General features: G+C 31.4%; 1 protein-coding gene across 1 annotated transcript; it reads right to left on the reverse strand.

The window, feature by feature from the left end:
- Positions 1-983: 983 nt before the first annotated feature.
- LOC132758117 (uncharacterized) lies at positions 984-16,384 on the reverse strand. Its single transcript, XM_060749631.1, has 17 exons — positions 16,239-16,384; positions 15,311-15,456; positions 13,243-13,365; positions 12,864-12,975; positions 11,974-12,158; positions 11,447-11,554; positions 10,615-10,704; positions 9,802-9,925; positions 9,317-9,490; positions 8,363-8,590; positions 7,425-7,534; positions 6,651-6,720; positions 6,240-6,476; positions 5,777-6,019; positions 3,583-3,822; positions 2,212-2,298; positions 984-1,610 (listed from the first exon to the last, which is right to left on the reverse strand). Exons 1-17 carry the CDS (start codon positions 16,345-16,347, stop codon positions 1,474-1,476), a joined length of 2,523 nt encoding a protein of 840 aa, XP_060605614.1. The 5' UTR covers positions 16,348-16,384; the 3' UTR covers positions 984-1,473.
- Positions 16,385-26,928: the final 10,544 nt, after the last annotated feature.

Genomic DNA, 26,928 nt, shown 5'->3' on the forward strand with positions numbered 1-26,928 from the left:
TAGAGTTTAGATATTTGACTTATAGAACTGCCTCGAACAAAACAAAACTTAACAAAACTTGTATTAATCATGCCCTTTTGGATCAGTACTGGCCAGGCCCTGGATTCACTTAGTTTAATAAGTCTTGTATGAGAAGACACATTTCTCTCTTATTTTGTGAATCCACAATGCCTAGACTTTTAACATTTGTCATGTAGCATTGCCCTTTTGACCTCTGCAAAACTGATATAAATTATGGTCCTTGGGTCAGTCAATACTGGACCAACCATGGGGGTCACATGCTTTATATAGACTTCTATATGAGAACTTATTTGAGTCTTATCATGTGTAAAAACAATAACCAGAGCTTAGATATTTGGCATAAAAAGGCCTCCACCTGGGAGGTCATATAATATCGTAAGGATACTTAAGATAAAATATTTTTAGGCAAATTTCTTGATTTGATCTCTTCCCTAATTGAAAAAATATTTTTTGATTTCTCAAACAAATACATTTGGTCGTATATTGCTCCGCCTTTGCTCTTGTTAGTAATGAGGGTTACTGACAGTGACGGAATTATATAACCAGAGTGTCAACTTGATATCAGATCTAACTCTGTCAGCAACTTATATAACTAACTTGTAATTTATTTCAACAAGTATCTAACATGTATATAAATAGCAAAATAACTAACGGAAAGAATAAAACGATTGTCAGCTATTTTGTTACCAAATAAACATATTACTTATATAACGACGTAGTCAAACGCGGCAGGGTATATACGGGAATTAATACAAAGTGTGTCATCCAATCAAAATTCGAGAAATTTATTTGCATTATCATTAATTAAATGACGGTTTACCTGCGTTTTAACTTTGTTAGTTAAAGGCTTCCTTTAGAGGAAAAATACTTCACCACAATCAAAAACATTGTCTTACCATGACTGTTTAATGTATATAGAGACATTAAATAAATATATTATAATAAAAACACAAATATTAATGTATTGTATATAGATAAATATCACAAAGTTTAATGGTACAACTGTTATCTAGTGAAATTTAACAAATACACTTTATACAACCCATTAAAACTAAAATAAAACATTTATTTATTACGAAAACCCGGTGAAGTTTTGCAATATAATTAAAATATAAGTATGCAACAAAGTAAATAACCTTACTTTAAAAAGGTTTATAAGCATATGATGGCCTTTTTTTATATACACCTTTTCAAGTATATACACCTTAACTTTTTGCACCAACATACTTGTCAAAGAAACCTCCATAATGTATTTGGTCGATTTTAATAACCACGTTGCAAATTCGATATTTAAAGACACAATAAGAACACATTATTTCTGCGGATAGTGACATTTTGATGTCGATAATATATTAGCAAAGTCCTTAATTAAGATGGAACAATAAGTAAAAACAAAACACCACTTTAACATTAAACACCGGTGAAGTATAACAATGTGTCCACGTGTTAGTGTTAATCGTCTTGTTTCACAAATGAAACCGCCATTCCATCGAGTGGTTTTCCTCTGAATTTGGCTATTCCAAAGTATATGCCTGCCGCTAACAATATTCCCATTATTAACATACCAAACGCCAAACCTGCCATAGCACCTAGAAATATTAATTTAAATTAGACACATATACATTCAGATAGACATGTAGCGTCTATCATAAGCTGAAAAAAGCCCATGAATGAAGTCTTAATAACAATATATTTTACTGGATCACAAACGGTGTTCATGTTTATATATATTACAACAAATATCATCTTGATGCGGCAATATAGTAGAAGATCATATGATAAAATATTCCAAAGATCTTCTCCCCCTAGAAACAAAGAATATTTGATAATGACAAGTATTGACATTGCTCGGAGATATATAGACATAGACAAATAGACAAACAGACTGGAACCTCTATTATTGATAAACTGGAGACATATTTGATAAATGGTTTTCATTTTAGTTACAACAAGATAAAGTGTAAATTTTAATTTATAAGAATCACACTTGTATGAGCAAGGTATCACTATAACAGTGGTATAACATGACGGAACTACTTGTATGAGTAAGGTATCACTGTAACAGTGGTATAACATGACGGAACTACTTGTATGAGTAAGGTATCACTGTAACAGTGGTATAACATGACGGAACTACTTTATGTAAGGTATCACTGTAACAGTGGTATAACATGACGGAACTACTTTTACCTCCTGTATATTTTCCACTTGATGTTGGAAGACTATAGTATTTTGATGGGTTGTTTATAAAAGGTGTCCCGTCCGGGAACGTCTGCCCTGGAAACATAAGAAAAACAGAATGTCAACGAGTATTATCTTTGTTATTTCATCGTTAAAGTGATGTATAATGCTTCAAAAGTTATTATTCTAATTATGAAAGAAATTAAGAGTGAATGGCCAATGCAAGAAATCATTGCTTAAAAGCCTACTTTAAATAGCAGCTTTATATTTTGTTCCAGAAGAATTTATTCTGCTTACTCGTACACACGATATCTTTTGTATAAAAGAGAAACTCTATATAAAAAGAAAAACTATATATGTTACAAAAATCCGGAGAATCAACCATAAAATTATCGAAAAAAAACATCAATTCAATGTAAATAAATTATAAAGGAAAATTTCATTAGATATAGCTTTATACCTTTTATCTTTGTTGGTCATTAAAATAATTGCGGATCATAGTTACCGTCAATTTATTAAAGTTTTTTTTTGTATCAACACTCATTATAAGAAAGGCGTCTACGTTTTGTAGTTAAAAACAAATCAATGCATCATTATGTATGCAACACAAAAGTAAAACATAAAGATTTCAAGAAAGGTAACATCATCATATAATAAAAGCACAGAAGGCGCTGACTTTGTTTGGGTCTCAGAATGTCAGAAAGGTGAAGGTTGTGAGATTATAAACCAGTTTGTTTGTATAATGTCAACAAATTCTGTTTCCAGTGTTATAAATATAGTCAATTGGCTATAAGACTAATTGCAACCCTGATATTCAATTCAATGTTTATTTGGCTTAATCAATTAAAAAACATGAGTTGTTTGAACTGGGATTTGAACTCCGGACCTCTCGCTTCTAAAGCGAGCGTGTAAACCACTCGACCACGGGAAGTTCCAAGAGAATAGCATATTATTCTAAATTAGAGTTTGTAACCCTTATTAATTTTGATATATTTTGTTCACGGTAAACCTGTTGTAAATAATCATAGAGCTGAATATAAGCATGTCTATCAATAAGAATAACACAATATTAGAAATATTCGACCAATCGGGAACTATTTTATCGTTACGAAAATTAATGCGCCTATCAGTTGACAATCTTTACGCAGTGACCTCCCCTTAATTTTTCGGCGTTAATGTACATATGAAGGGAAGTAACCGCTTCGAGGAGTTTGGACTACTTTCGGCATTTGCAAATAAGAACATCAGGGTCTGAAATTTCGCTACCATTATTTATTTGGTCTGACGACCCAAACAAATAATGAAACTACTATATAAAACACAAAAAACTATTGTAAACATGAACATAATTTCCACTCAGTACACCTGCTTTTCACTTACTGTTATAAACATCACACCATAGATTCGCTTCGGAGCTTACTTGACCAACATTTCTCATGGAAGCCGTGCTAAGTCTACATTCTGTTGTGTTACCACAGTAACCAAAACTAGCACAATTGTTATTCTCTTCCTCGACACACAATTTGGCGCACTGATCAACAGGTACACCACTGATGATACGATCACCAGCGTTCGTGAGATGTTGTCGTGTTGTTATCTGGAAATCGGCGAGGTATTTTTCTGTCGTAAAGATATTGAAAAAATGATTATTTACCAAAAACAGACGAAGTTTTTTTTTACGTAGAAATGAAGACATAATAGAAAAAATAATGTAAGTTAATTTTAATGTGGTAAAATGTCATACACCGGTGTTATTATGTTCAGTTAAACAAAGTGTATGGGGTTTTGCCTGTTTACGGCACTTTCTATCACATTTTTGAATGATAACTCATTCAATTATTTTGATAATGTGGTATCTTACTGGAATAATGATAAATGTGATATCTTACTGGAATAATGATAAATGTGATATCTTACTGGAATAATGATAAATGTGGTATCTTACTAGAATAATGATATGATATGATATCTTACTGGAATAATGATAAATGTGATATCTTACTGGAATAATGATAGATATGATATCTTACTGGAATAATGATGAAATGTGATATCTTACTGGAATAATGATGGATATATGATAATCTTACTGGAATAATGATAAAATGTGATATCTTACTGGAATAATGATAAATGTGATATCTTACTGGATTAATGATAAATGTGATATCTTACTGGAATAATGATAAATGTGATATCTTACTGGAATAATGATAAATGTGATATCTTACTGGAATAATGATAAATGTGATATCTTACTGGAATAATGATAAATGTGATATCTTACTGGAATAATGATAAATGTGGTATCTTACTGGAATAATGATAAATGTGATATCTTACTGGAATAATGATAAATGTGATATCTTACTGGAATAATGATAAATGTGGTATCTTACTGGAATAATAATAGATGTGATATCTTACTGGAATAATGATAAATGTGATATCTTACTGGAATAATGATAAATGTGATATCTTACTGGAATAATGATAAATGTGGTATCTTACTGGAATAACGATAAATGTGGTATCTTACTGGAATAATGATAAATGTGATATCTTACTGGAATAATGATAAATGTGATATCTTACTGGAATAATGATAAATGTGATATCTTACTGGAATAATGATTAATGTGATATCTTACTTGAATAATGATAAATGTGATATCTTACTGGAATAATGATAAATGTGGTATCTTACTGGAATAATGATAAATGTGATATCTTACTGGAATAATGATAAATGTGGTATCTTACTGGAGTAATGATAAATGTGATATCTTACTGGAATAATGATAAATGTATATCTATTACTGGAATAATGATAAAATGTGATATCTTACTGGAATAATGATAAATGTGGTATCTTACTGGAATAATGATAATGTGATATCTTACTGAATAATGATAAATGTGGTATCTTACTGGAATAATGATAAATGTGGTATCTTACTGGAATAATGATAAATGTGGTATCTTACTGGAATAATGATAAATGTGATATCTTACTGAAATAATGATAAATGTGGTATCTTACTGGAATAACGATAAATGTGGTATCTTACTGGAATAACGATAAATGTGATATCTTACTGGAATAATGATAAATGTGATATCTTACTGGAATAACGATAAATGTGGTATCTTACTGGAATAATGATAAATGTGGTATCTTACTGGAATAATGATAAATATGATATCTTACTGGAATAATGATAAATATGATATCTTACTGGAATAATGATAATGTGGTATCTTACTGGAATAATGATAAATGTGGTATCTTACTGGAATAATGATAAATGTGGTATCTTACTGGAATAATGATAAATGTGGTATCTTACTGGAATAATGATAAATGTGATATCTTACTGGAATAATGATAAATGTGATATCTTACTGGAATAATGATAAATGTGGTATCTTACTGGAATAATGATAAATGTGATATCTTACTGGAATAATGATAAATGTGATATCTTACTGGAATAATGATAAATGTGATATCTTACTGGAATAATGATAAATGTGATATCTTACTGGAATAATGATAAATGTGATATCTTACTGGAATAATGGTTACATAATGGTGTATCCACTTTGTCGCTTTGTGGCACGTCGTAATAATGTGTTCGTCCAAGATAGCACGTGGATATACCGTCACAATAATCAAATGACTTGCAGTTAAAACCATTGTAGTTATTACACAGTTTGCCACACTCATCCGCCGTGTAGATATTCTGATACACCGTGTCCGAGCTGGATAGGACGGTTGTGCCCTGGAACATTTGGTACCCGGATGTATATTTCCCTACAATAAATACTCAACATTTAAGGTGTTGTTTTGTAATATTCTTTCCTTGGTATTTGTTACGATTGCTTGTCATGAAAAAGAAAAACCGCTTTAAAAAAAAATAAAAAAAATATTCAAACAAGTTTAACTTTATTTTAAAAGGTAAAATGTTGTTAAGCCATTCACGGGATATATGAACAACGTTATATATCAACTCCATTGTCTCCATATAACTTACTTGTATATAAATCACATTGCATCATATTTACGACAACTGACGGACGCTCGTCTGGATGAAGTTTGGACAACACGCAGTATCCGGTATCAAAACAATATGAGAACGAATTGCACACCCAGGATTGTTGTGTTACACACGCAGACGCACAGTCGTCAATGGCAATACCGGTCAGAATTGCGTCGTCGTAGCCGGGAATGTTCTTGTTGATTTGCGTGTTGAATTGATTCATAAGAGACTCTGTGTATACAATTACAAATTCATGTCAGATATTAATGCGCCATGTACACATTAAACATTAAGTTGTCTAAATTCACTCGAATAGATCTTACTATAAAGTTAAAACATAAAGGTTTAAATTGTTAAAGATTTAATTATCTTATCATAACTTGTGTATAAGACATATATACATACGTGTTGTAAGAGTACGCTGGGCATTTTGTATAACGTTATCATCTATAGTACCAGCAGTAAATGTTGCTGCCTAAAATACAAACATGTTTAAATCACCTCAAAATTTCAAAACCGTTTTTAAACATATAATGTATACTGTTGGTAGTTAAATGTTTGCATTTGAAACAAAATGAAACCATGAAAACACCAAACAGACATTTCATGTTTGCTCCTAATTCAAAGCAGGGTAAACGCAGTACTGAAGTCGTAAATTTCTATCTTGGTAATGGACAGTCTGTGTGTGTGTATTTGCGTTTATTTATACTCGCCACCGGTTGCCCATATGGGCGAGTCCCCCAGAAAAGTATTAGTCATTTTAGATTTTTGGAGGATAGTGCAATTACAGATACAGAAAGATGCCCCAATTCCAGAAGCTTCTCCTGTTCTTTAGTGTGCCAAGTGTTTAAGCACCCATACACGGGACCTCGATTTAAAGTCTCATCCGAAAGACTGATTAGTAATTTTAGTTGGCCAGCCCGGGAATCGAACCCACAATGTCGAGATTACAAGTCTCGCGCTCTGCCGCTCTAACCGATTGAGTCTAAAAATGAAAACTGGACATATTCATTTAAGAAATACCAACATACCAATAAATGGGTTGCGTTTCATATCAAAGATTTATTGTTTATTTATTTTACACACACCATAAACTTATGGGAGCAACGTTCACAAATCCAATTCAATATACTACAATTACTAGGCAAAATATATATGTGAGTTAATTAAAATACTGACCTGTCCATTTATATTGACCTTGATTTGAAAGTTACCAATAAGCACGTCGTTCTTTATGTTCTTCCAGGCGTCAGCGAGTGCTAAGTTAAAATTTGACGTCTGCGTCGTACCTGTACGATAATTAAAATAAAACACGATTATACGTCATCAACAACAACCACAACAATAGAAAACAACAACAACAACAATAATAATAATAAAATGAACAAAACAACAGTATGAACAGAAACAACAACAACAGCAACAACAACAACAAGGGGAGCGGTGGACTAGTTGTTTAAGTGCCTGCCTCTCAACCCGAGGATCATTGGTTCGAGCCCTAATCAGGTCACGACGAAGGTTTTTTTTTCATATGACACCAGTTCTGGTTGGTTCCAGGAAGAGGACACGAAAATGATTAAGTTGCAAGAACTTCTTTCGCAATTGAGCTTGAATAAGTACGTTTAAATTTACTATATAAAACAACAACAACAACAAAGTGGTTACGAGTGTAGACCGACCGTACAAATGATAAGATAAATAATTTAAAGGGGTGGTTCAGCATTATAAAGTAAAATTGTGTAGATTCCATTTTAAACTCAAATTGTCATACTTATTTTTCCTGTCACAATTTTCAAAACACTGTACCTAAGAATAATAAAACTTACAGTTATTCCCTATACAATTACTAACTTGGCTAATCATTTTTGAAAGTTGAATTAACTTTGGCCTTTAATGAGATTAATGTTTATTGTCAACTGATTAAACATACAATCAAATTTTAAATCCTTAAAAATATGAACGACTTTGCTTCGATCATTAATATACCACGTGTCTTCTCTTATAAAAGCGGACCCCATTGTGTACACCGGTCTTACTGACCGATAACCGGTGTGTATACAATGAAGCTGACCTTTTAAAAGTTAACAATGCATGTATATATGTATATAAGTACTTACGAACGTAGTGGTCACATTGTCCGGAAGATGTTACAATAGCAACCCCGTCCTCAGTGTGAGATTTACTTAGACCACACAGATTTTGGAAAGCGCAGTAATCAAAACTGTTACATTGTCCTAAAGTACCCGGATCATTACATTGGCGGGCACAATCAGCAGCACTCGATACTGTTACAGACAAGTCGTTTGTGAATTGCCGGAAACGACCTGTAACCTTTCTGAAATAAGCTGAAAAGAAGGAAACACAATTGTAAGAAGACCAACATAGACGATGTACGTGGTAAATAAAACTCAATTAGTCAATCTTAATTCAATACTCCTACATTAGGACCGCCTCCGTGGTCGAGGGGTTAGAGTCGATGACTTCTAATCCAGTTACCTCTCTGGCGTGGGTTCGATCCCCGGGAGATGCTTTGGTAGTATAGCGCGGAGGAAGGTAGTCTAGTACTGGTGTAACTCTCCAGGAACGATGGTTAGGAAACTACCCGCCTATATGACTGAAATACTGTTGAAAAAGGCGTAAAATGAAACAAACAAACAAACAAACTCCTACATTATATTTTTTTCTTTATCATTAAAGACGTTTTTTTTGACACGATGGGAATGGGTTTTGTTTTCTAGATAAATATTCTATCTGATGTAGATCTAAGTCTGAACCAATCACTTGTGTGAACAATTTCAGATCATTCGCTCTTTCCGTTCTTAAAGAAAAAAATAATCCATATGTGGAAAATGACCCAAATCGAGCTAAAAACAGCACAAAATATCAATTTTCAATTATTTACTGAGTATATTTCTTTCTTATCTTTTACATATTTTTCTGTTTTAATGCCCAAGTTGCAAAAATTTCAAATCATGTTTTGTTTGTTGTTGTTTATTTCTAATTTTGGACCTCGATGAAGTTCCTTTAAATTATTTTATTTATATTTGGTATGAAGATAAAAGTTAAGTTACCGATAGGTGGCGGTAAATCTAGAAGTGTAGCAACAAAGTAGAACTCGTTTGATTCTACCCGGAACTGAGCGTTCTGTACCCGTATATGAGACACGTGACCGACAGTAGCTAGTCTGTTGGTGATTTGTGTAATAAATTGATTCTGGTATTGTAACAGACTGTTGTCCCATGAGCCTGAAAACATAACAAATATACTGTGACCTTTTATTTTCCTAAACAAAAAAGAAGCGTTGAGCAACGTATTTAGTCTTTAACATAAATTTAAACAGTCTGTCCCAATTTTATTGAGAGATATCACAAATTTCCTTTACGTGTTTGTTTTTGGTGTTGTTTGTAAACATGTAACAATGTTTGAAAAGTCCAAATTTAAACGTATTTCCAATTGCCTCTAAACTGTGTGTAAGAATGGATCTTTAATTTCGACTGTCTCATTAGTTGCATGTCTAAAATTTTAATTCAAAGATTATAGCTAAATATTCAAGTACCTGGAAACTCTAGAATGAACGCCTTCTTCGAGAAGTCATCGTAACAGTTGGCGATAGAAAATCTGTTATAAGACGGGTCCTCGGAATCAAAATTGTAAATATTGTACGTAGCCTGGTATCCGACCTAAATGTAAATCAAAGAACTGAAAGCACTGACAACTTGTTGAAATTGCGGGAATGAGTATGGTCAGGAAATAAAGACATACAGAGGATTAAGTTTAAATAAGGTGTGTAAAGCACCATTGAAAACACCGCATATGGAATGAAATACATAGTATGTAAACATCTTTCAACACTGACGATTCGACGCCTCGGTCCAGATATATGTTGTTTATATCTTGAAACGCTCATTTATTTCAAACTTTACTGTTTTGTAAATACATCATTTACGCAGTGGTAAATTAGAGAAATTTCATATATTAGAAAATTGACAATATCCGAAAAAAATGTACACATATAGTTTTATAAAGACTGACATACACTTTTCTTTTGCATACTTTAAATAATTTTGCTGCAAAGACACGCTGGGGTTAGTAGTTCCTCGTGTCATATTCAGAGACGTGTTTTAAACAAAGTTAGCATACACATACCTTTACATATCTGAACATGTCGTCTATTTACGGATGGGTGATTTAAATTGAAGTTGTTAGAAAATTGATGGAATGAATTAATTGAAGTTTTAAATAAGTCAGACTGTTATGGTATGTGCTGAGTACAAAGTTGACGCGCTGTTTAACCGAAGTTAAAACATTGTCATTGTAAAAATATATTTCAAAATAGAGTAAAGTAAAGTGTAAATTATGACGAACTTACCCAGTCAGCTGCTGTAATTCGTAGTTGAACTGGAATGTTTGTATTTGTTTTGGATTTAGCACCGAGAGATGTACTTGCTGTCCACTGGTTCTGAATTACAATATAAAAATTACGTAAACAAAATTATAGTAAAAAATGGAAGGGGCGTGACTTTAGAAATTGTGTTAAAATCCATATATGATTTTTTCATAATCAACTTAAATTTTATTATAACTGCACTTATTTTCCTTTTTAAGCGAAGTCACGAGGACTTTAGTGATGAATTAACAAAATAAATTTTGAAGTTGAAACAAACCTGGCTATTCTTCTACGGTCTTATGACAGATAATCAGTAAGACACTGTTCGCGATAGGCTGTCCCTAAATACTTTGTGCTTGTACATATCAGTTCCGAAAACTCGTTTTTAAAGGCAAAGTAAACCCCAAAAATGACATTTACCCTTGAGAAAGGTTTATACTCTTTTAATGATGAATTTATAGGATGTTTGAAGATAATTACCTGTAGAACGTAGAAACACTGAATGTGAAATAATTTGTATTAGCCAAATGTAAAGATGTGGTATTTTGACTTTCATACAAAATACTTATTCACTGTAACTTTACTTAATTACAAAATGAAAAAGAAACAACAAATAGTTCAGCTGTATAGATAGAAATGAATAACTCTTAGGAAGCGATAAACAGGACACCGAATATATAAAGTTTTTGAGAAATAAAAATAATATCAATTTAGGGTTTAATTGGCCTATAAGACAACTTTCTTTAGACTAGATATCTCTTTTAATAAGCGTGTCAAATATACCTAACTGATTTTATTATAACATTTGGCTTACATTCATAAAGTAAAACTCGAATGTAGATGTGAAAGTATTGTAGTTTGGCAAGTGGAAATCAGTACGATTTGAGATAAATACGTCACAGAGTATACCTCGCACCATTCTCTGAAAAAAGTATAATAATTATCTACATAATATCATGAAAATAGTTCATAAAGTAAACTAATTATATACCGGATGAAAATACTAAGTACTAAGGTTGTTACGAAAGGAAAAAGGTAAAAGAAACAGTTTTAATACGAAAAAGAAACAAAAAAAAACACCACATGGGAATTATATCCTTTAACTAATATGGAGAGAGCTATGTATAAATAAGAATTATCTTAATATATGTATAAAGATAATCGGTCGAAGTAAACGTGCTTGATAATTTCTGAGTGCTATATTAATGAAGGAATATTATTAATAATTAGCAAAAATGTAGCACACGAGTTGCCTTCTGTCAAAAACCGGAAAGGGGTGGCAAATAGCACGTATATTTACCAACCGACGGACTACGGTTGAAAACAGATATATTTTTTTACCGTTCCTTCGTAAGTATATGATGTATTATCGAGGTAGAAGAGCTGGGATGGAGATTTCATTTGAATATAGAATTGTTGACTCTGGTTAGCGTTCACAGAGAGTTTGACGGACGCGTCGAATGTCGTGTTTTGTATGGGGATCATGGAGCAATTACCCAAATAATTGTCGATGGCGTAGGCAATACCTGAACATATATCAAACATAATTATTGATATACTGAATGAAATGCTGAAAATATATCAAACATAATTATTGATATACTGAATGAAATGCTGAAAATATATCAAACATAATTATTGATATACTGAATGAAATGCTAAAAATATATCAAACATAATTATTGATATACTGAATGAAATGAAGATCAAAAATATGTTTATCAATTTTGTTTTGTAATTTCGTGTCTTACTTTTTCTATGTGTATACTCAGATTTTGTTAATATTATTAAGACTGAATGTTTTAATGGTTAAGTGTAAAATTTATTACGTGTAAAACCAGCATGCATGAATTAAAGAACTAACAAGTGTGAAATCTGAAACGAACTGGTTAATGAAAGTCAAGAAAACGTAAACATATATGATGATATATTATTAGTTATATATTTTTGGAAGGTTATATGGCCCTATATAAACAGTTGTTTGTATATATAACCCAAGCCGTTATATAAAAATCCTTTTATAAATGGCTATATAACCTGTTATGAATCACTATAACGATGATACTTCAAACTTTCTTTATAAGAGAAAAAAATGAAAATAGTTCATAAATTGACTGCAGCCGTGTATATAGATGATATAAACGTCACAATTAATTATCTAATGAAAAATGACGTTACAAACAGGTAATATAACATTCAATGTACATGTAGTATAATTATGTTAAATTTACCTGTAGAATAGTCATGTATTTCACTGACAGGGTTTGTCGCATAATACGGGTATCTAGAGTAAGGTGGTCTGTAGTCAAATCGTACCAGATTATATGTATAATCATAGTAGACCTTTAAACATAAAATATTAATTTAATATATTACATGTATTATCAAAGTTTACCTTGAAATAGAAATCGTACTGAACTTAAAGATTTATGAGTGAAAATTAAATCAAATCAGTGTGTTTATAAGCTAAAAGTAATGTACTAGTATTGTGAATAGTATTTTTGTGGTTTATGTCAGGGTTCCAAAATTATATGTTAACACTTTGTTTGAGAGACTTTCTCATGAATTGACACATGTCAGGAATAGCTTGATATAAAACAAAATGCTTACATCTGCTTCTGAAACGCCTCTGTTAATATTATCTACAATTTCTTCTCTATATGAATACTGTCCGGATAGTACTGGAACCTTTCTAGTCTGAGTTCTTCCTGGACAAACCTTTCCTTGTGGTGTCTATAATTGGTGACAATAATAACATATTTTATTACCCCTCACTTTTTTCGTAATGCTAATTTCCCATAGGCCTCTGGGAGTTATTTTTACTGTTAATGCAAGTGTACCACGTGACTAAGAATTTTGTACTGTTACATAGGTAACAGTATTTTTTAACAGTATAAAATATGGTCATGTGGTCTATTTTCTAAATAAAATGAAATAAAATGGCCGCCATTTTTTCTCTCGATTCATTCTTATTTTCGACGTTAAACCCCAATAGGACATCAATTTCTTCTCTGGAGTACCTATGACACTCATAAAATTTAGTTGTTTGCACCCGCGTATAAAATATCTTTTTGTTGAATAGTCAAAAAGTGAACATCCGTTTTCAGCGGAAGTCATTGCAATGTAAATAGTTATGTGTCAAACTGGAACATGCAGACGATTAAGCATGAAACAAAGGATTATTTAACAATTTTAATCAGTGAAACGTTGCTGATATAGTGAACAGACAAAGGATATCATCGTTCTTTTGTTCCATGCTCAGAATATTCTGGAAACAGAAGGATCAGATTTCACAGATCATAACCTTATAAATGGGTTAGTGTTTTGTTTTCTAAATAAAACCTAGCTTATTGTATGTTTGAGAGTTGTAGATAGCATCACTTGCATAAAGAATAAAGAAAACTTCTCAAGTAGGCCTAAAGTACACTTAGACTAAAACTTAAAAGGTAAGGACAGTTAAATTATTGTTACTCTTGGTTTATTTTTGTGTGACAATTTCAGATCATCACAGTATTTTTGTTCGGGGTAATAAAATAAATAACACATAGGTTTGTGAGTAACAGTAAAAATATCATCCCTCGTAAAAATACTGTTACCCGAGGCGTAGTCGCGGGTAACAGTATTTTCCTCGGGATGATATTTTTACTGTTACCCACAAACCCATGTGTTATGTAATAGAAAGAGCACTGAAACACGAGGTTATCTGATTTGTACGAGGGGGCGTAGCCCCCCGAGTATTAATCAGATTACCGAGTGTTTTGGTGTTCTTTGTCTTTTGTATCATAGTCAAACATAAAAACACGTTCCCTGTTGTTACAATATGAAACCCCGGCAAAAATGAACCAATGAACGAGCATCTAAATATGACATTTCTGTCGATTTCACTTTCACTGCCGTCACAATATGTAAACCCCAGCAAAAATGAGCCAATCAATGGGCATGCTCTGGAGTGCGGGTAACTAATACCCGCACTCCAGTTACCGCACGGTGCATGTATATGTATACGATTTAACCCTGACACATTTTCAACAGAAAGGTCTCCAAACTATGATACAATTATATAATAACATCTAACGGTGGTTTACCTGATACGGCGCATTCATACCAGTATCCACTATAATATTTATACAAAGTATGAACTTTACACACGTATGGTCGAAATGAGTTACACGTGAAACACATGGTGTAATTCTGTTGTATAAGCAGAAAAGTAAATAATTTAATTTAGCAAAACTTTTAAACAATCCCATGAATAAACAAAAGGAACATACAAAGCCTTGGAAACACGTATAATTATAGTTTATAAACCTTGGATACATATTACTTGGAGACATACAGCAACCTTAGATACACATTGTTAACCTTTGAAAATCTTGAATACTTACATCAAACACACATAACCTTGAATTCTTACATCAAATACATATAACCCTGAATACTAACATCAAATACATATAACCCAAATACTTATATCAAATACATATAACCTTGAATACTTACATCAAACACATATAACCCTGAATATTCACATCAAACATTTATAACCCTGAATACTTACATTAAATACATATAACCTTGAATACTTACATCAAACACATATATAACCTTGAATACTTACATCAAACACATATAACCTTGAATATTTACATCAAACACATATATAACCTTGAATACTTACATCAAACACAGAATCAGCGTCCCAGATATGATTCCTGTAGTCAAAGTATTCATATGTGTGATGAAAGTTTCCAGTAAGACTAAGTCCTTGTATCTCCGCCATTACTGGAACTTGAGGGGATAAATCCGGTGATGTCCAGTTGTATACTAAAATGTTAATTAACATTGTTCATTTTATTTTTGAAAGTGAGTTGTAACTAATTCGTATTGTCTTCAGGCAAAATTGTCAAACATATATCAGAATATCCAAAATGCTTGGAATGGTCGTTTATTTATAATACTACACAAATATTTCCATCGATTAAAAAAATATATATTTCATTCACTAACCGTGTATAATATTAGTTAGCTAGGCACGGGTTATATTGCAAACAGCCATTTATATACGGTCATATAACCTGTCAGAAATATCTATAACGAATTTATAATTTAACAGCATCATTTTTAGCGAGAAAAGTGAGATTTTTTTTCATAAATTGACAGCAGCCGTGTATATTATATATTATAAAGTTTTTATAATACTGCACATTTGTAACGTCGCTTTTGATTGGATAAAGGGACGTTACAAACGTGCAGTATTATAAAGTTTTTCTTTATAATACTGCACGTTTGTAACGTCGCTTTTCATTGGATAATCGTGACGTCTATAAAGTGATAAACTAGCAGACAAACAACCGTTTATAATCTGTCAAAATCTTTATAACTAATAATATACATAAAGCATCATTTTAGAGGATATAAGTGCGATAACTTCATAAATGGACAGCAGCCGTATATATAAACCTATAAAAGTCAAGATTGTCCAATGAAAAACAACGTTACAAACCTGCATTATTATAACAATTATAAATATACTGTATAAAGGTCACTATTGTGTTGCATACGGTGCAATAATAATTATGTATATAAAGTAAAAGTAATTGACTTACCAGAGAAGTAATAGTCGAGTGTAAAGTTGGCAAATAAGTTTGGCCAGAACATACAAGATTGCCACCAGTCACATTGTATCCCTCGTATAACCTTGGTTCCTTTATACATCTAAAATATAATACATCTAAAACATAATCTAAAACATGATACATCTAAAACATATCACATATTGGCATGTGTGTAATATTGTTGAGTTTTATCATTTGATAAATTCCTACTCTCACCTTTTATTTGAATAATATAGATTTAATGTCCACAATGTGCTATTTTGTTGACAAACATGTTGTGATGGAAAAATCTTACTGTATTCACTAATCTGATAATAAGAATTAAACAGGTCAGGGATATATGCATTCTAACAACTTTATGAATAATATACATTTCCTTTAATTGGTAAACTTTATCATAACAATAATCTAGTATATTGATTAACACATCTGACGTTTCTCTCAGACTGATAAACATGTTTAATAAGCCATCCATTTTAAAGTGTGAGTTCAATGCTTAAAAAAAAAACCCCCCGAAATGGAAATAAAATTTTTAAAAATATTTTCCAAACCCCCTTGACCCCCCTTCCCCCGAAAAGAAGCTTTAACTAGTTCGTATATATTTAAAGAGGTAAACCGTCGAACCCCCTTTCCCACCCCTTCATGCCAAAAATAAACTATTTCCGGGAAGGGTCTCTTCAATCTCACAGGGAAAAATTTTTTGTCTAGTGATAAAAAAATTTTTTTTAAAAATTTTAAAAAAAAAAGATTAATTTTAAAAAGTATGAATTGGGTTTATTTTCTAAATTTTCCGTAACTTCATATCCCCTTTTTATTGTCCGTAATTCATACCCTTACTATTTTAAATTTTACTTTTCGTTTTATTAAGCCGGGGTTGTTTTATAACGGGAAAAATTTATTGTTTAAATTTGAATTTTGGCTGTACCCTTTTAAAGTAAAGTTAAAGTTATAAAGTAACTTACTGACATCGTATATGAATTCTGATTTGTTGGGAGTAATCGAAAATCATATAATCCATTGAAGATTTATTCTTAGCTAAACCGGAGTGCCGCACGGTTATGATGTCATCATAGTATTCCTGCAGTAGACCAGGTTTGTTGTTTATTGATGATGTTTGCTTCTACCCGTAATTGAAACGTGTCCGGGATATTAGGTAACGGTGGTTGAGGCGTGTTAGCCGGTACTTTAAATAAAACAAAACTATAATACACTATAAGGTAACGGCGGTAGATTCGTGTTAGGCGGTACTTTAAATAAAACAAAACTATATACACTATAAGGTAACAGAAGTAGATTCGTGTTAGGCGGTACTTTAAAATAAACAAAACTATAATACACTATAAGGTAACGGCGGTAGATTCGTTATAGACGGTACTTTTAAATAAAAACAAAACTATAATACACTATAAGGTAACGGAAGTAGATTCGTGTTAGGCGGTTACTTTAAATAAAACAAAACTATAAAACACTATAAGGTAACGGCGTAGATTTCGTTTATAGACGGTACTTTAAAAAAACAAAACTATAATACACTATAAGGTAACGGAAATAGATTCGTGTTAGGCGGTACTTTTTAAATAAAATAAAACTATAATACCTATAAAGGTAAGGCGGTAGATTCGTTATAGACGGTACTTTAAATAAAACAAAAACTATTAATACACTATAAGGTAACGGAAGTAGATTCGTGTTAGGCGGTACTTTAAATAAAACAAAACTATAATACACTATAAGGTAACGGCGGGTAGATTCGTTATAGACGGTAAACTTAAATAAAACAAAACTAGTATAACACTTAAAGGTTAACGGAAGTAGATTCGTGTTAGGCCGGTACTTTAAAATAAAACAAACTATAATACACTATAAGGTAACGGCAGTAGATTCGTGGTAGACGGTACTTTAACAAAACAAAATATTATACACTATAAGGTAACGGAAAGTAGATTGTCGTGTTAGGCGGTACTTTTAATAAAACAAAACTATAATTACACTATTTAAGGTAACGGCGGTAGATTCGTTATAGACGGTACTTTAAATAAAACAAAACTATTATACACTATAAGGTAACGGAAGTAGATTCGTGTTAGGCGGTTACTTTAAATTAAACAAAACTATAATAAACTATAAGGTAACGGCGGTAGATTTCCGTTATAGACGGTACTTTAAATAAAAAAAACTATTATACACTATAAGGAAAACGGGCGGTAGTATTCGTGGTAGATTCCCGGTACTTTAAATAAAACAAAACTATTAAACCACTGTATATTAAGGAAACGGTGGTAAGATTTCCGTTATAGACGGTACTATTTAAAATAAAACAAAACTTTATACACTATAAGGTAACGGCGTTAGTTTCGTTTTGGTAGACGGTACTTTAAAATAAAACAAAACTTTAATACACTTATAAAGGTAACGGCGGTAGGATTCGTTATAGGAGACCCGGTTACTTTAAATAAAACAAAACTAAGTTATACAACTATAGTTATTAACGGAAGTTAGATTCGTGTTAGGCGGTTAAAATTTAAATAAAAAAACTATAATTTACACTATAAGGTAACGGCAGTAGATTTGTGGGTAGACGGTACTTTAAACAAAAAAAAACTATTATACCTATAAGGGTAACGGAAAGTAGATTCGTGTTTAGGCGGTACTTTTTAAATAAAAACAAAACATATAATACACTTATAAGGTAACGGCGGTAGATTCGTTATAGACGGTACTTTAAATAAAAAAAACTATTATACACTATAAGGTAAGGAAGTAGATTCGTGTTAGGGGGTACTTTTTAAATAAAAACAAAACTATAATAAACTATTAAGGTAACGGGGTAGAAATTCGTTATAGACGGTACTTTAAATAAAACAAAAACTATTATTTACATATAAGGAAACGGCGGTTAGATTTCGTTGGTAGAAGGTACTTTAAATAAAAAAAACTATTAAACACTGTAAGGAAACGGTTTGGTAGGATTTCGTTATAGACGGTACTTTTAATAAAACCAAAACTATTATAACTATAAGTAACCTGGCGGGTAGATTCTTGGTAGGACGGGTACTTTAAATAAAACAAAACCCTTAATACACTATAAAGGTAACGGCGGTAGATTCCGTTGGTAGAACGGTGGGCTTAACACTATTATCACATACGGTTAACGATGGTTGATTTGCCGGTACTTTAGATAAAACAGAACTATAATACACTAAACCAATCAATTCACATGTTAATAGAAAGTGCCTTTTTAATTATTTTAGAAAATGATGAAACTGCATGATAGCTGATTTAATTATAGTCTATGTATTTTTTTAATTTTTTGTGTTGCTATACATGATGGCGGGGGGGGGGGAGGCTGTATTGTGACTTTTACTATCTCTTGCTGTTGGCGAATGGATACTATGTTACTTAACAAGATGGATCGAGAATGGTCGGTTTGCTGGGTGCACAGGTGGAAGGGTAGTTGTAATGGGCGGGGGCCTGTCGAGTACAGTCACTACAACACCCAGACAAATAACACGGATATACTTAGAGGTAACCTCTGAAAAATAAAATCAATATGTGAACAAGTTTTTTCCTTAGGGGGATAGAGGTTATTTAACCACCATTAAAAGTTTTCGTTGAAAGATTTCTTTCGTGAAAAAACGTTAAAATACTATACATTAATGTTTTTTTACCCTATAGATGTTGATTATATATATTGTATATGAAAGTATTGAAAACACTTAAGATAGTGGCTTGAATCGGAATTTACTCCTCGCAATAAAAGAAATATACCCCCCAAAAAAATTTGATAACAGAAATAATAAACATAGCATCATAGTTAAAGAAAATCTTATAGAAATATTGTAACATCATAATCCTTTTTAAAAAAAATGATCTTTGGGGATTAAAAGTAACCCTTTCCCAAAAAATTAAAACATCGCTTTATTAAAATATCGAAACCGATATATTTATTTTCAATTTTACATAAAAATTTTAAGAATGGCGCGGGGCACGTTAAACATGAAGTGATTTTTGGACTCTGTCCCGGGGGGGGGTTTCAAAACTTTTTTAAAGTGTTTCTCTGACCAACAGGGACAAAATGTAGATGGTTTTAATCTAAGAAGGGGAAAATAAATAACATGCTTGTTTTCATGAAAACAAAGAATTTGATAACAGACATTTTAAAATTCAGTAGTCTGCTAAAAAAAATGAATACAGATTTTAACTTATTGTAATAAAATAATCATCATAAGACTGACCTTAAATATAACAATACATTAACATTTTTTTCTGTTAAACGTTAGGTAAAAATACGTGTGTCTAAACTTATTGAAGTTAATACCGACACACTAACATATTTTACTTGATCAAATAATAAATAACTTAACAATGAGATCATCATTTTGTACAAAATATTTCCAAAATTCAATGCCTGTAAATCAATTAATTAATAGATTAATTAATTGATTGATTAGGAGCGTCGGTTAATTAAAATAAAAATGCTACGAAATGATGAATCTTTGTATTTAAAATTGTTTTAGTTTTGTGTCTATGTTATTTTAAATAAATTTATTTCATGTGGCAATTTATGGGTATTTTTTAAAAAAAAGGGCCAAAAAACAACAAAAATTTAAATTCAAAAAATGATAAATCCCTTTCCCAATTCAAAAATCGCTGGCAAAAAATTGGGGAATTTCCAATTTTAAAAAAAAGTGGAAAAAAAAAAATTTCAGTCCCGGGAAAACCATTACAATAAAAAAGGGCCAAATTTGTAAAGAAAAAATTAAATAAAAAACACAAAAAAAATAGATCTTTAAAAAGGGGCCTTGTATGATTTTTCTTTTAAAAATTTAAATTTGCCCAGAGAAAAATATTTACATAAACCTTTAAGGGCGAAACATCGTGTCGGCAAATTGTTTTCCCCTAAAAATTTATTTAAATCGGACAAAATTTAAAGTTTCTTTATAAAACGATTATTTTAAAAATAAACCCCTTGATATAGGGGTTTTTTTATTATTTTTTTATAAAAAACTGTATGGGTTTGAAAACGTCCCCTTTTTTTATGGATAATCGTGGACGGTTATTTTTTATTGTTATAAAAAAATTTTTTTGACGGGGGTTATATGGCCAATATACCGGGGGGTTTGAAAATTTAAAACCCCGGGGACCCGGGCAAGGGGCGTTTTTAAATATTGCAAACACCCTTTTATATAGGGGCATATAACTCTTTTCAACAATTTTTTAATAAAAAATTTATAAAAAAGCAAAAAATCTTTTTTATAGAGAAAAAAGTAAGATTTTTTCCCATGAATCCAAAAAGCCGTGTATAAAAACAAAAAAAACTTTCACAAATTACCCAAATAAAAGGGGCGACGGTTACAAACGTGCATATTAAAAAAAGTTTTATATCACGGCTGCTGTGGATTCATAAAGAAATTTTACTTTTTTCCCCAAAAAAATAAGGGCTTGCTGTATTAAAAATTCTTTTTAAAAGTTTGGGTTAAAGGTTTTTTTGGCTGTATAAATCGACGTTTGCAATATAACCCCCCCCAAAAGGCGGTTTCGGGTTATTTTTAAAAAATAGCGTTCATATAGGGCCCTAAAAACCTGTCAACAATTTTTTAAAAACTAATAAAAAATTGACTATGTTCAACATTGAAAACAACCTCAACAAGTAGGGGGCGTAATGTTAAAAATGGCACGTCTTGGACCTAAAATTTTGGAAAAGTTTTCCTTATGTCCCGGGCCAAAAGTTTTGGTTTTTAAAAGCCATACCCCCCAAAGGGGCCCGAGGAAAACATTACGATATAAAAAGTATAAATTCCTTACCTGTTATGTTTAAAAATTTTTTGGACTTTGAGTGTGGGTTTTTTGTAAAGGAAAAAGGGAATAAGATTTTTATTTGTGGGGGGACGGGCTGGAACACACAAAACTTTTTTGAATTTCTTTTTTTGTTGAACAAAAAAAAAAAAAAAATTAAGAAAAATAATAAAAAATCCATAAGATTAACCTTAAAGGGAGACACAGGAAAAATTTTTCATTTCTTATTTTTAAGTTTTCATTCATTATTTTTTTAAATGCCCTAAAATAAAATTATTAGACAGCTAATGGAAAAAAAACTTTTTTTCCAAAATAAAGAAAAAGGGGGGGGGTTTCCTTAACTTGACCCGCGGGGTTAAAAGGGGCTATGTTTTTTGGGCTTTAATTTTTAAAAGGGTGAACTCTGGGATTGTTAAAGAACATTTCAAATAAATGACATTGAAAAAAATTTAAAAAAATATCTGTTTTTTTTGGGGGTAACTTAAAGGGGGTTGGGTTTTTTAATTTTTTCCCCGGTTGACTTTGTTTTTAAAAAACTTTAATTTGGGTTTTAAAGTTCTTTTTGGGGGTCTAAATTTTGTTAAAAACATAATTTAAATAGTTTAATTTACGTTTAAAACTCAAAAATATAAAAATTAAACAGAAATTCATGCCGGAATTAAAGAAACTTTAATTTTAACCCTGATTTAGTACAAAAGATCATTTTAAATTTTTTGTCTTTAATTTTCCCTGAATACCCCCTTTAATTTCTTAAGGGCCCTTTTCCTTTGGGAAAAATTTAGTTGATTTTGAGGGGCAGATACTTTCCATTCTTTTGTAAAAAAAAAAATTTTGAAGTGTAAACGTAAATTAGCCCAAGGTGGCCTATTTTAAACACACAAACAAAAGGGGCAAGAATAGTTTCAAAATTTCTACCGACAAAACCCTCCCTGCTGTGTTTTTTCGAAAATAAGATTTTTTGTCCCTGTTGGTGGTAAGGTGTGTAAAGACTCAAAATTTAATTTTCGTTTCAAATTTTTTAAAGTATATCTACTTTTGGGTTATCTGTTTGAGGAGTTAAGATGTCCCCTTTCCCATGCAAAATTTGACTAAAAATAATATCAAATTATCTATAAACTAAAAGGGTAGTTTTTTTAATCATTTTAAGTGAATGTGTCTTTTATTATTAAAATGAAAAACTGAACTTTTTTTTTTAATTTTAATATATCATTAAAACGTGAATGTTTTCGTTATTATTAAAGTTTTTCATTATACGTGAATTGTCGTTATTTTTAAAATGTTATTTAAAACGTGAATGTGTGTTATTATTAAAATTTACCCAATTATAGGGTAAATGTGTCGTTATTTTTAAAAATGTTATCTTTAAAAAACGTAAATTTGTGTCTTTATTATTAAAAATGTTATATTATAGTAAAATGTAATTCTGGTTGCTAAAAAATGAAAATTTGAACATGTTTTAAGTAAGAAAAAAACCCCCTTAAACTCAAACGGGCCCTTTTAATAGAAGAATAAACAGATCTCGGGCAAGGGGCCTCGTTGTCCATTCTTCCGAAATTGACAGTTTTTGGATTTTTCCCTCCCCTTTTAAAGATTTGCAAGGGGGAAAAAAGGGGGAATAAATAATATTGTAAAACTAGTTACTCGAGATTGCCTATTATTTCTTTTCATATGAAATTTTGGCCGAAAAATAAAGGGGCTATAAAAAATTTGAACAAAACCCTTTTTCAAATGATTTTTTGATACATGTTTGGGGTTTTTCTGGGATTTTTTGAAACATATTTTGTGTATTTTTAACATACTGGCAAAATTTTATTTATTTTTTTAAAATATTTTGTGAATTTAAAGGGATAATGATGCAAATAAAAAAAAAACCGGATAAAAAAAAAAAGGGAGTAGTAGTGGTGTTGAATATGTGGGCATTGAATTTAAGGGTTTAAAAAGGAGGCCGCGTTAAGGGGCCCCAGTACCGGGGACAAAAATTTGGCCCCAAATCAGAAATTTGACATTATTCGTAAAACAATTTTCTGTTTTGTTTGTTTTACATTTCTTTTTTCCAGAGAGGGGATATAGACAAATCTGCAAATGGGGCAAAAGACGATCTCTCTAAGTACTGAAAAACGAAAAGTAGTATCAAATAGTGACTAATGGCTTTCCCTGTAAATTTGGGAAAACAAAAATTGTTAGTGTTGAAACGGGGCCCTTTAAATACTTGATTTGTTAAGGGCCCCCAAAGTTACTCAATTTGATAAAAACATTAAAATTTGTTTTAACAAAATTCACGATCCAAAGAAAGCTACAACTGATAGTTTACACGGGTTAACATCGTGGGGGAAAGGGGTTTAATTTAATGCCTGCAGTAAACAATCGGCCCTTGAATTCTAGAGGAAAAAGAAAATGATCTTTAAGGACCAAATAACCTTTCTTGGAAAAACTCAATTTAAAAGGGGCAAAAAACTCATTTTTTTGGGGGGGTTCAAGGAAGAGGAAGATGGAAAAACTTTATAGGGGTTATGCGCAAATTCTTTGTTGGGTAAGTTAAAAAGTGGAAAAGAGTATTTGTTATTTTTTATTTAAAAAGACGAGTACATTGATTAAAGGCCCAATTTTAAGGGGAATACAAGGAGCCTTTTGGGAAAATTGTCTGCAGATCGCTTAAATTTCTAAGACCCTGAAATGTTTAAAAACGACAAAAAAAATTTTTTGTTTACACGGATTATTTTTTTCACGGGAATTCCCCTGAAAATTTGGGCCCCTAGCGCCGTAAACTGTTAACCGAATTGAAAGCTGCCCATAAAGGGTAAGAAGAAAGGGTGGTTTGTTTACGACACCCCTTTTCATAGACGGGGCCCCCGTCAAGGGACGAATAGGAAATTTTTTTTGGGGATGAACTTAGTATTCTAGTATGGAAATTTTTTGGTTTTTAATGAACAAAAAAAGTTCTGATAAAGATTTTTTTTCCATTTTAACTGATAATTTTATTTTTTTTTTTTAAATGAAACAGGACCCATAAAAAAATTTAAATGTTGGGCAAAAAAGGGGTAATCGTTTTCTATAAATTTATATGCAAAATTCAAAAAATAAAAGGGGCAAGACGAAAATGGTGGAAATTTTAAAATTTTCGTAAGTGAAAGCATCAAAAAAAGGTGTAAAATTTTAGTTTAAAAAATAATTTTTACACTTTTTGGCTTAAATTTGATTGTTTATTTTTTTAATTTTTATTTAAGGAATTTTTTTTTTGTTTTTTAATATTTTTTGGCCCGGGTGAATCTCCCGCTGGGAAAAAGTTATAAGGGCCTAACCTTTTTGAGAAAAATGAACAAGATGTTTTAATTTTGGGAACAATCGGGGCGAGTATATGTGGAGGTGTGGGAACTGTGTATTGGTAAAAAACCTGACTACATTGTTTGTTTTACAAAAAAATTAGAAAATTAAAGATCCGGACTTTTTTTGTCCCGATAATACCCTTGTCGGGCCCCGCTTGAAAATTTGTGAATACACCGGTCCCAAAAAGCTTGACTTGTTTTAAACAACCGGGGTTTTGGGGTAGCTAAGGGGAAGGGTTTTGGGCCCGTTAGATAATTCTTGTGGGTTTTTTCCTTTTACCCCGGCGCGCATAGTGTAATTGATTATTTACTTCTAAAAGGGCCGATTTTTATACCTTAGTAAAAGTTTGAAATTTTTCCCCTTTTAAAAATATTTTTGTGATTCATGCTGCTTTGAGTTTGGTATGGGGAGCGATTTTAAAAAAATTTAAGGAGGATATTTTTAAATAACAATGAATTTTCGGCGTTCACCCCAGTTTACAAATGGAAACGGAAACAAAGAAACTTTCGCGGCCGGGGCCCTTAAAAGCTAAATTACCCCATTTTAATAATCCTTTTTTGTAAAATGCGGGTTGGGAGTGATTTAAATAAGTAGATTTTAAAAGTGGATATGTTTACAAACATCATTTTTGGAAGTTGCGGTTTGCCCCTGTTCAAAAAGTGAAAAATAAAAAAAATGTAGCCCTCCCCCAAGCAAATCAAAAAATTTTGGTAAAATAAGGAAAGTGTCGAAACCCTAAGATCTTTATAAAACGCGGGGTTGCAAAAATTTTAAAAGTAACCAGTCCGAAAAAATAGAATTAACTTTGGGGAAACAGCGAAAACGTATAAATAAAATAGTGGGCAAGAAAAAACGCGGGTTACAAATTGAAAAAGGGGGAAAACTTTCGGAGTTAAGAAAAAAATAAAAACCCCGGGGATTTTGGAAAATTTTAAAACTAAAAAATTAGTCATGTCAAAAAGAATAACGTAGAGCATTTTAAAAAATTTAATTTTTTAGATTTGTTTTTAAAAATATTCGACAACTGTTATAAAAGAAGTTAAAATTTTACGATAATAATGATTTAAATTTACATGATCCCACTACGGTGAGCTTAAATTACCTTAAACCACTAGGGGAAAGGGAACCGGTGGGAGTCAAGGGGCTGGGCCCAAAAAATCGCCATGTCCCTTGGAAATATTTTTAAAAGAAATTTAAACGAACGATTGATATCATTGGGGGCCATCTTTAAAAGGATTTTTTATATTGTTTTTAAAATTCCGGTTTTTAATTTTCCAAAAATAATGGGCCAAAGGTTTTATAAAAAGATCCAAAAAAAAGGGAAGTAAAAAACCTAAAAAATAAGGGGGGATTACACTTTTGAAATTTAACCCTTTGGAAAAAATTTTTCACTGGTTTTTGGTTTTAACAAACTAGGGTTTGAAAAAATGGGGGAAAGTTATAAATATTCTATCTGACGCCCCGTTGGTTTTTAGAAAAAGGGCACAGGCACTGGGGAGATTGGGTATATTTGCATTAAAAAACCTCAAAAAACAAAGGGTTTTTTTCGCAAAGGGCACGT

The sequence above is a fragment of the Ruditapes philippinarum genome, unplaced genomic scaffold (genome assembly GCF_026571515.1).
Source record: "Ruditapes philippinarum isolate M1 unplaced genomic scaffold, ASM2657151v2 ctg42_1_1_1_1, whole genome shotgun sequence".
Classification (NCBI taxonomy): domain Eukaryota; kingdom Metazoa; phylum Mollusca; class Bivalvia; order Venerida; family Veneridae; genus Ruditapes; species Ruditapes philippinarum.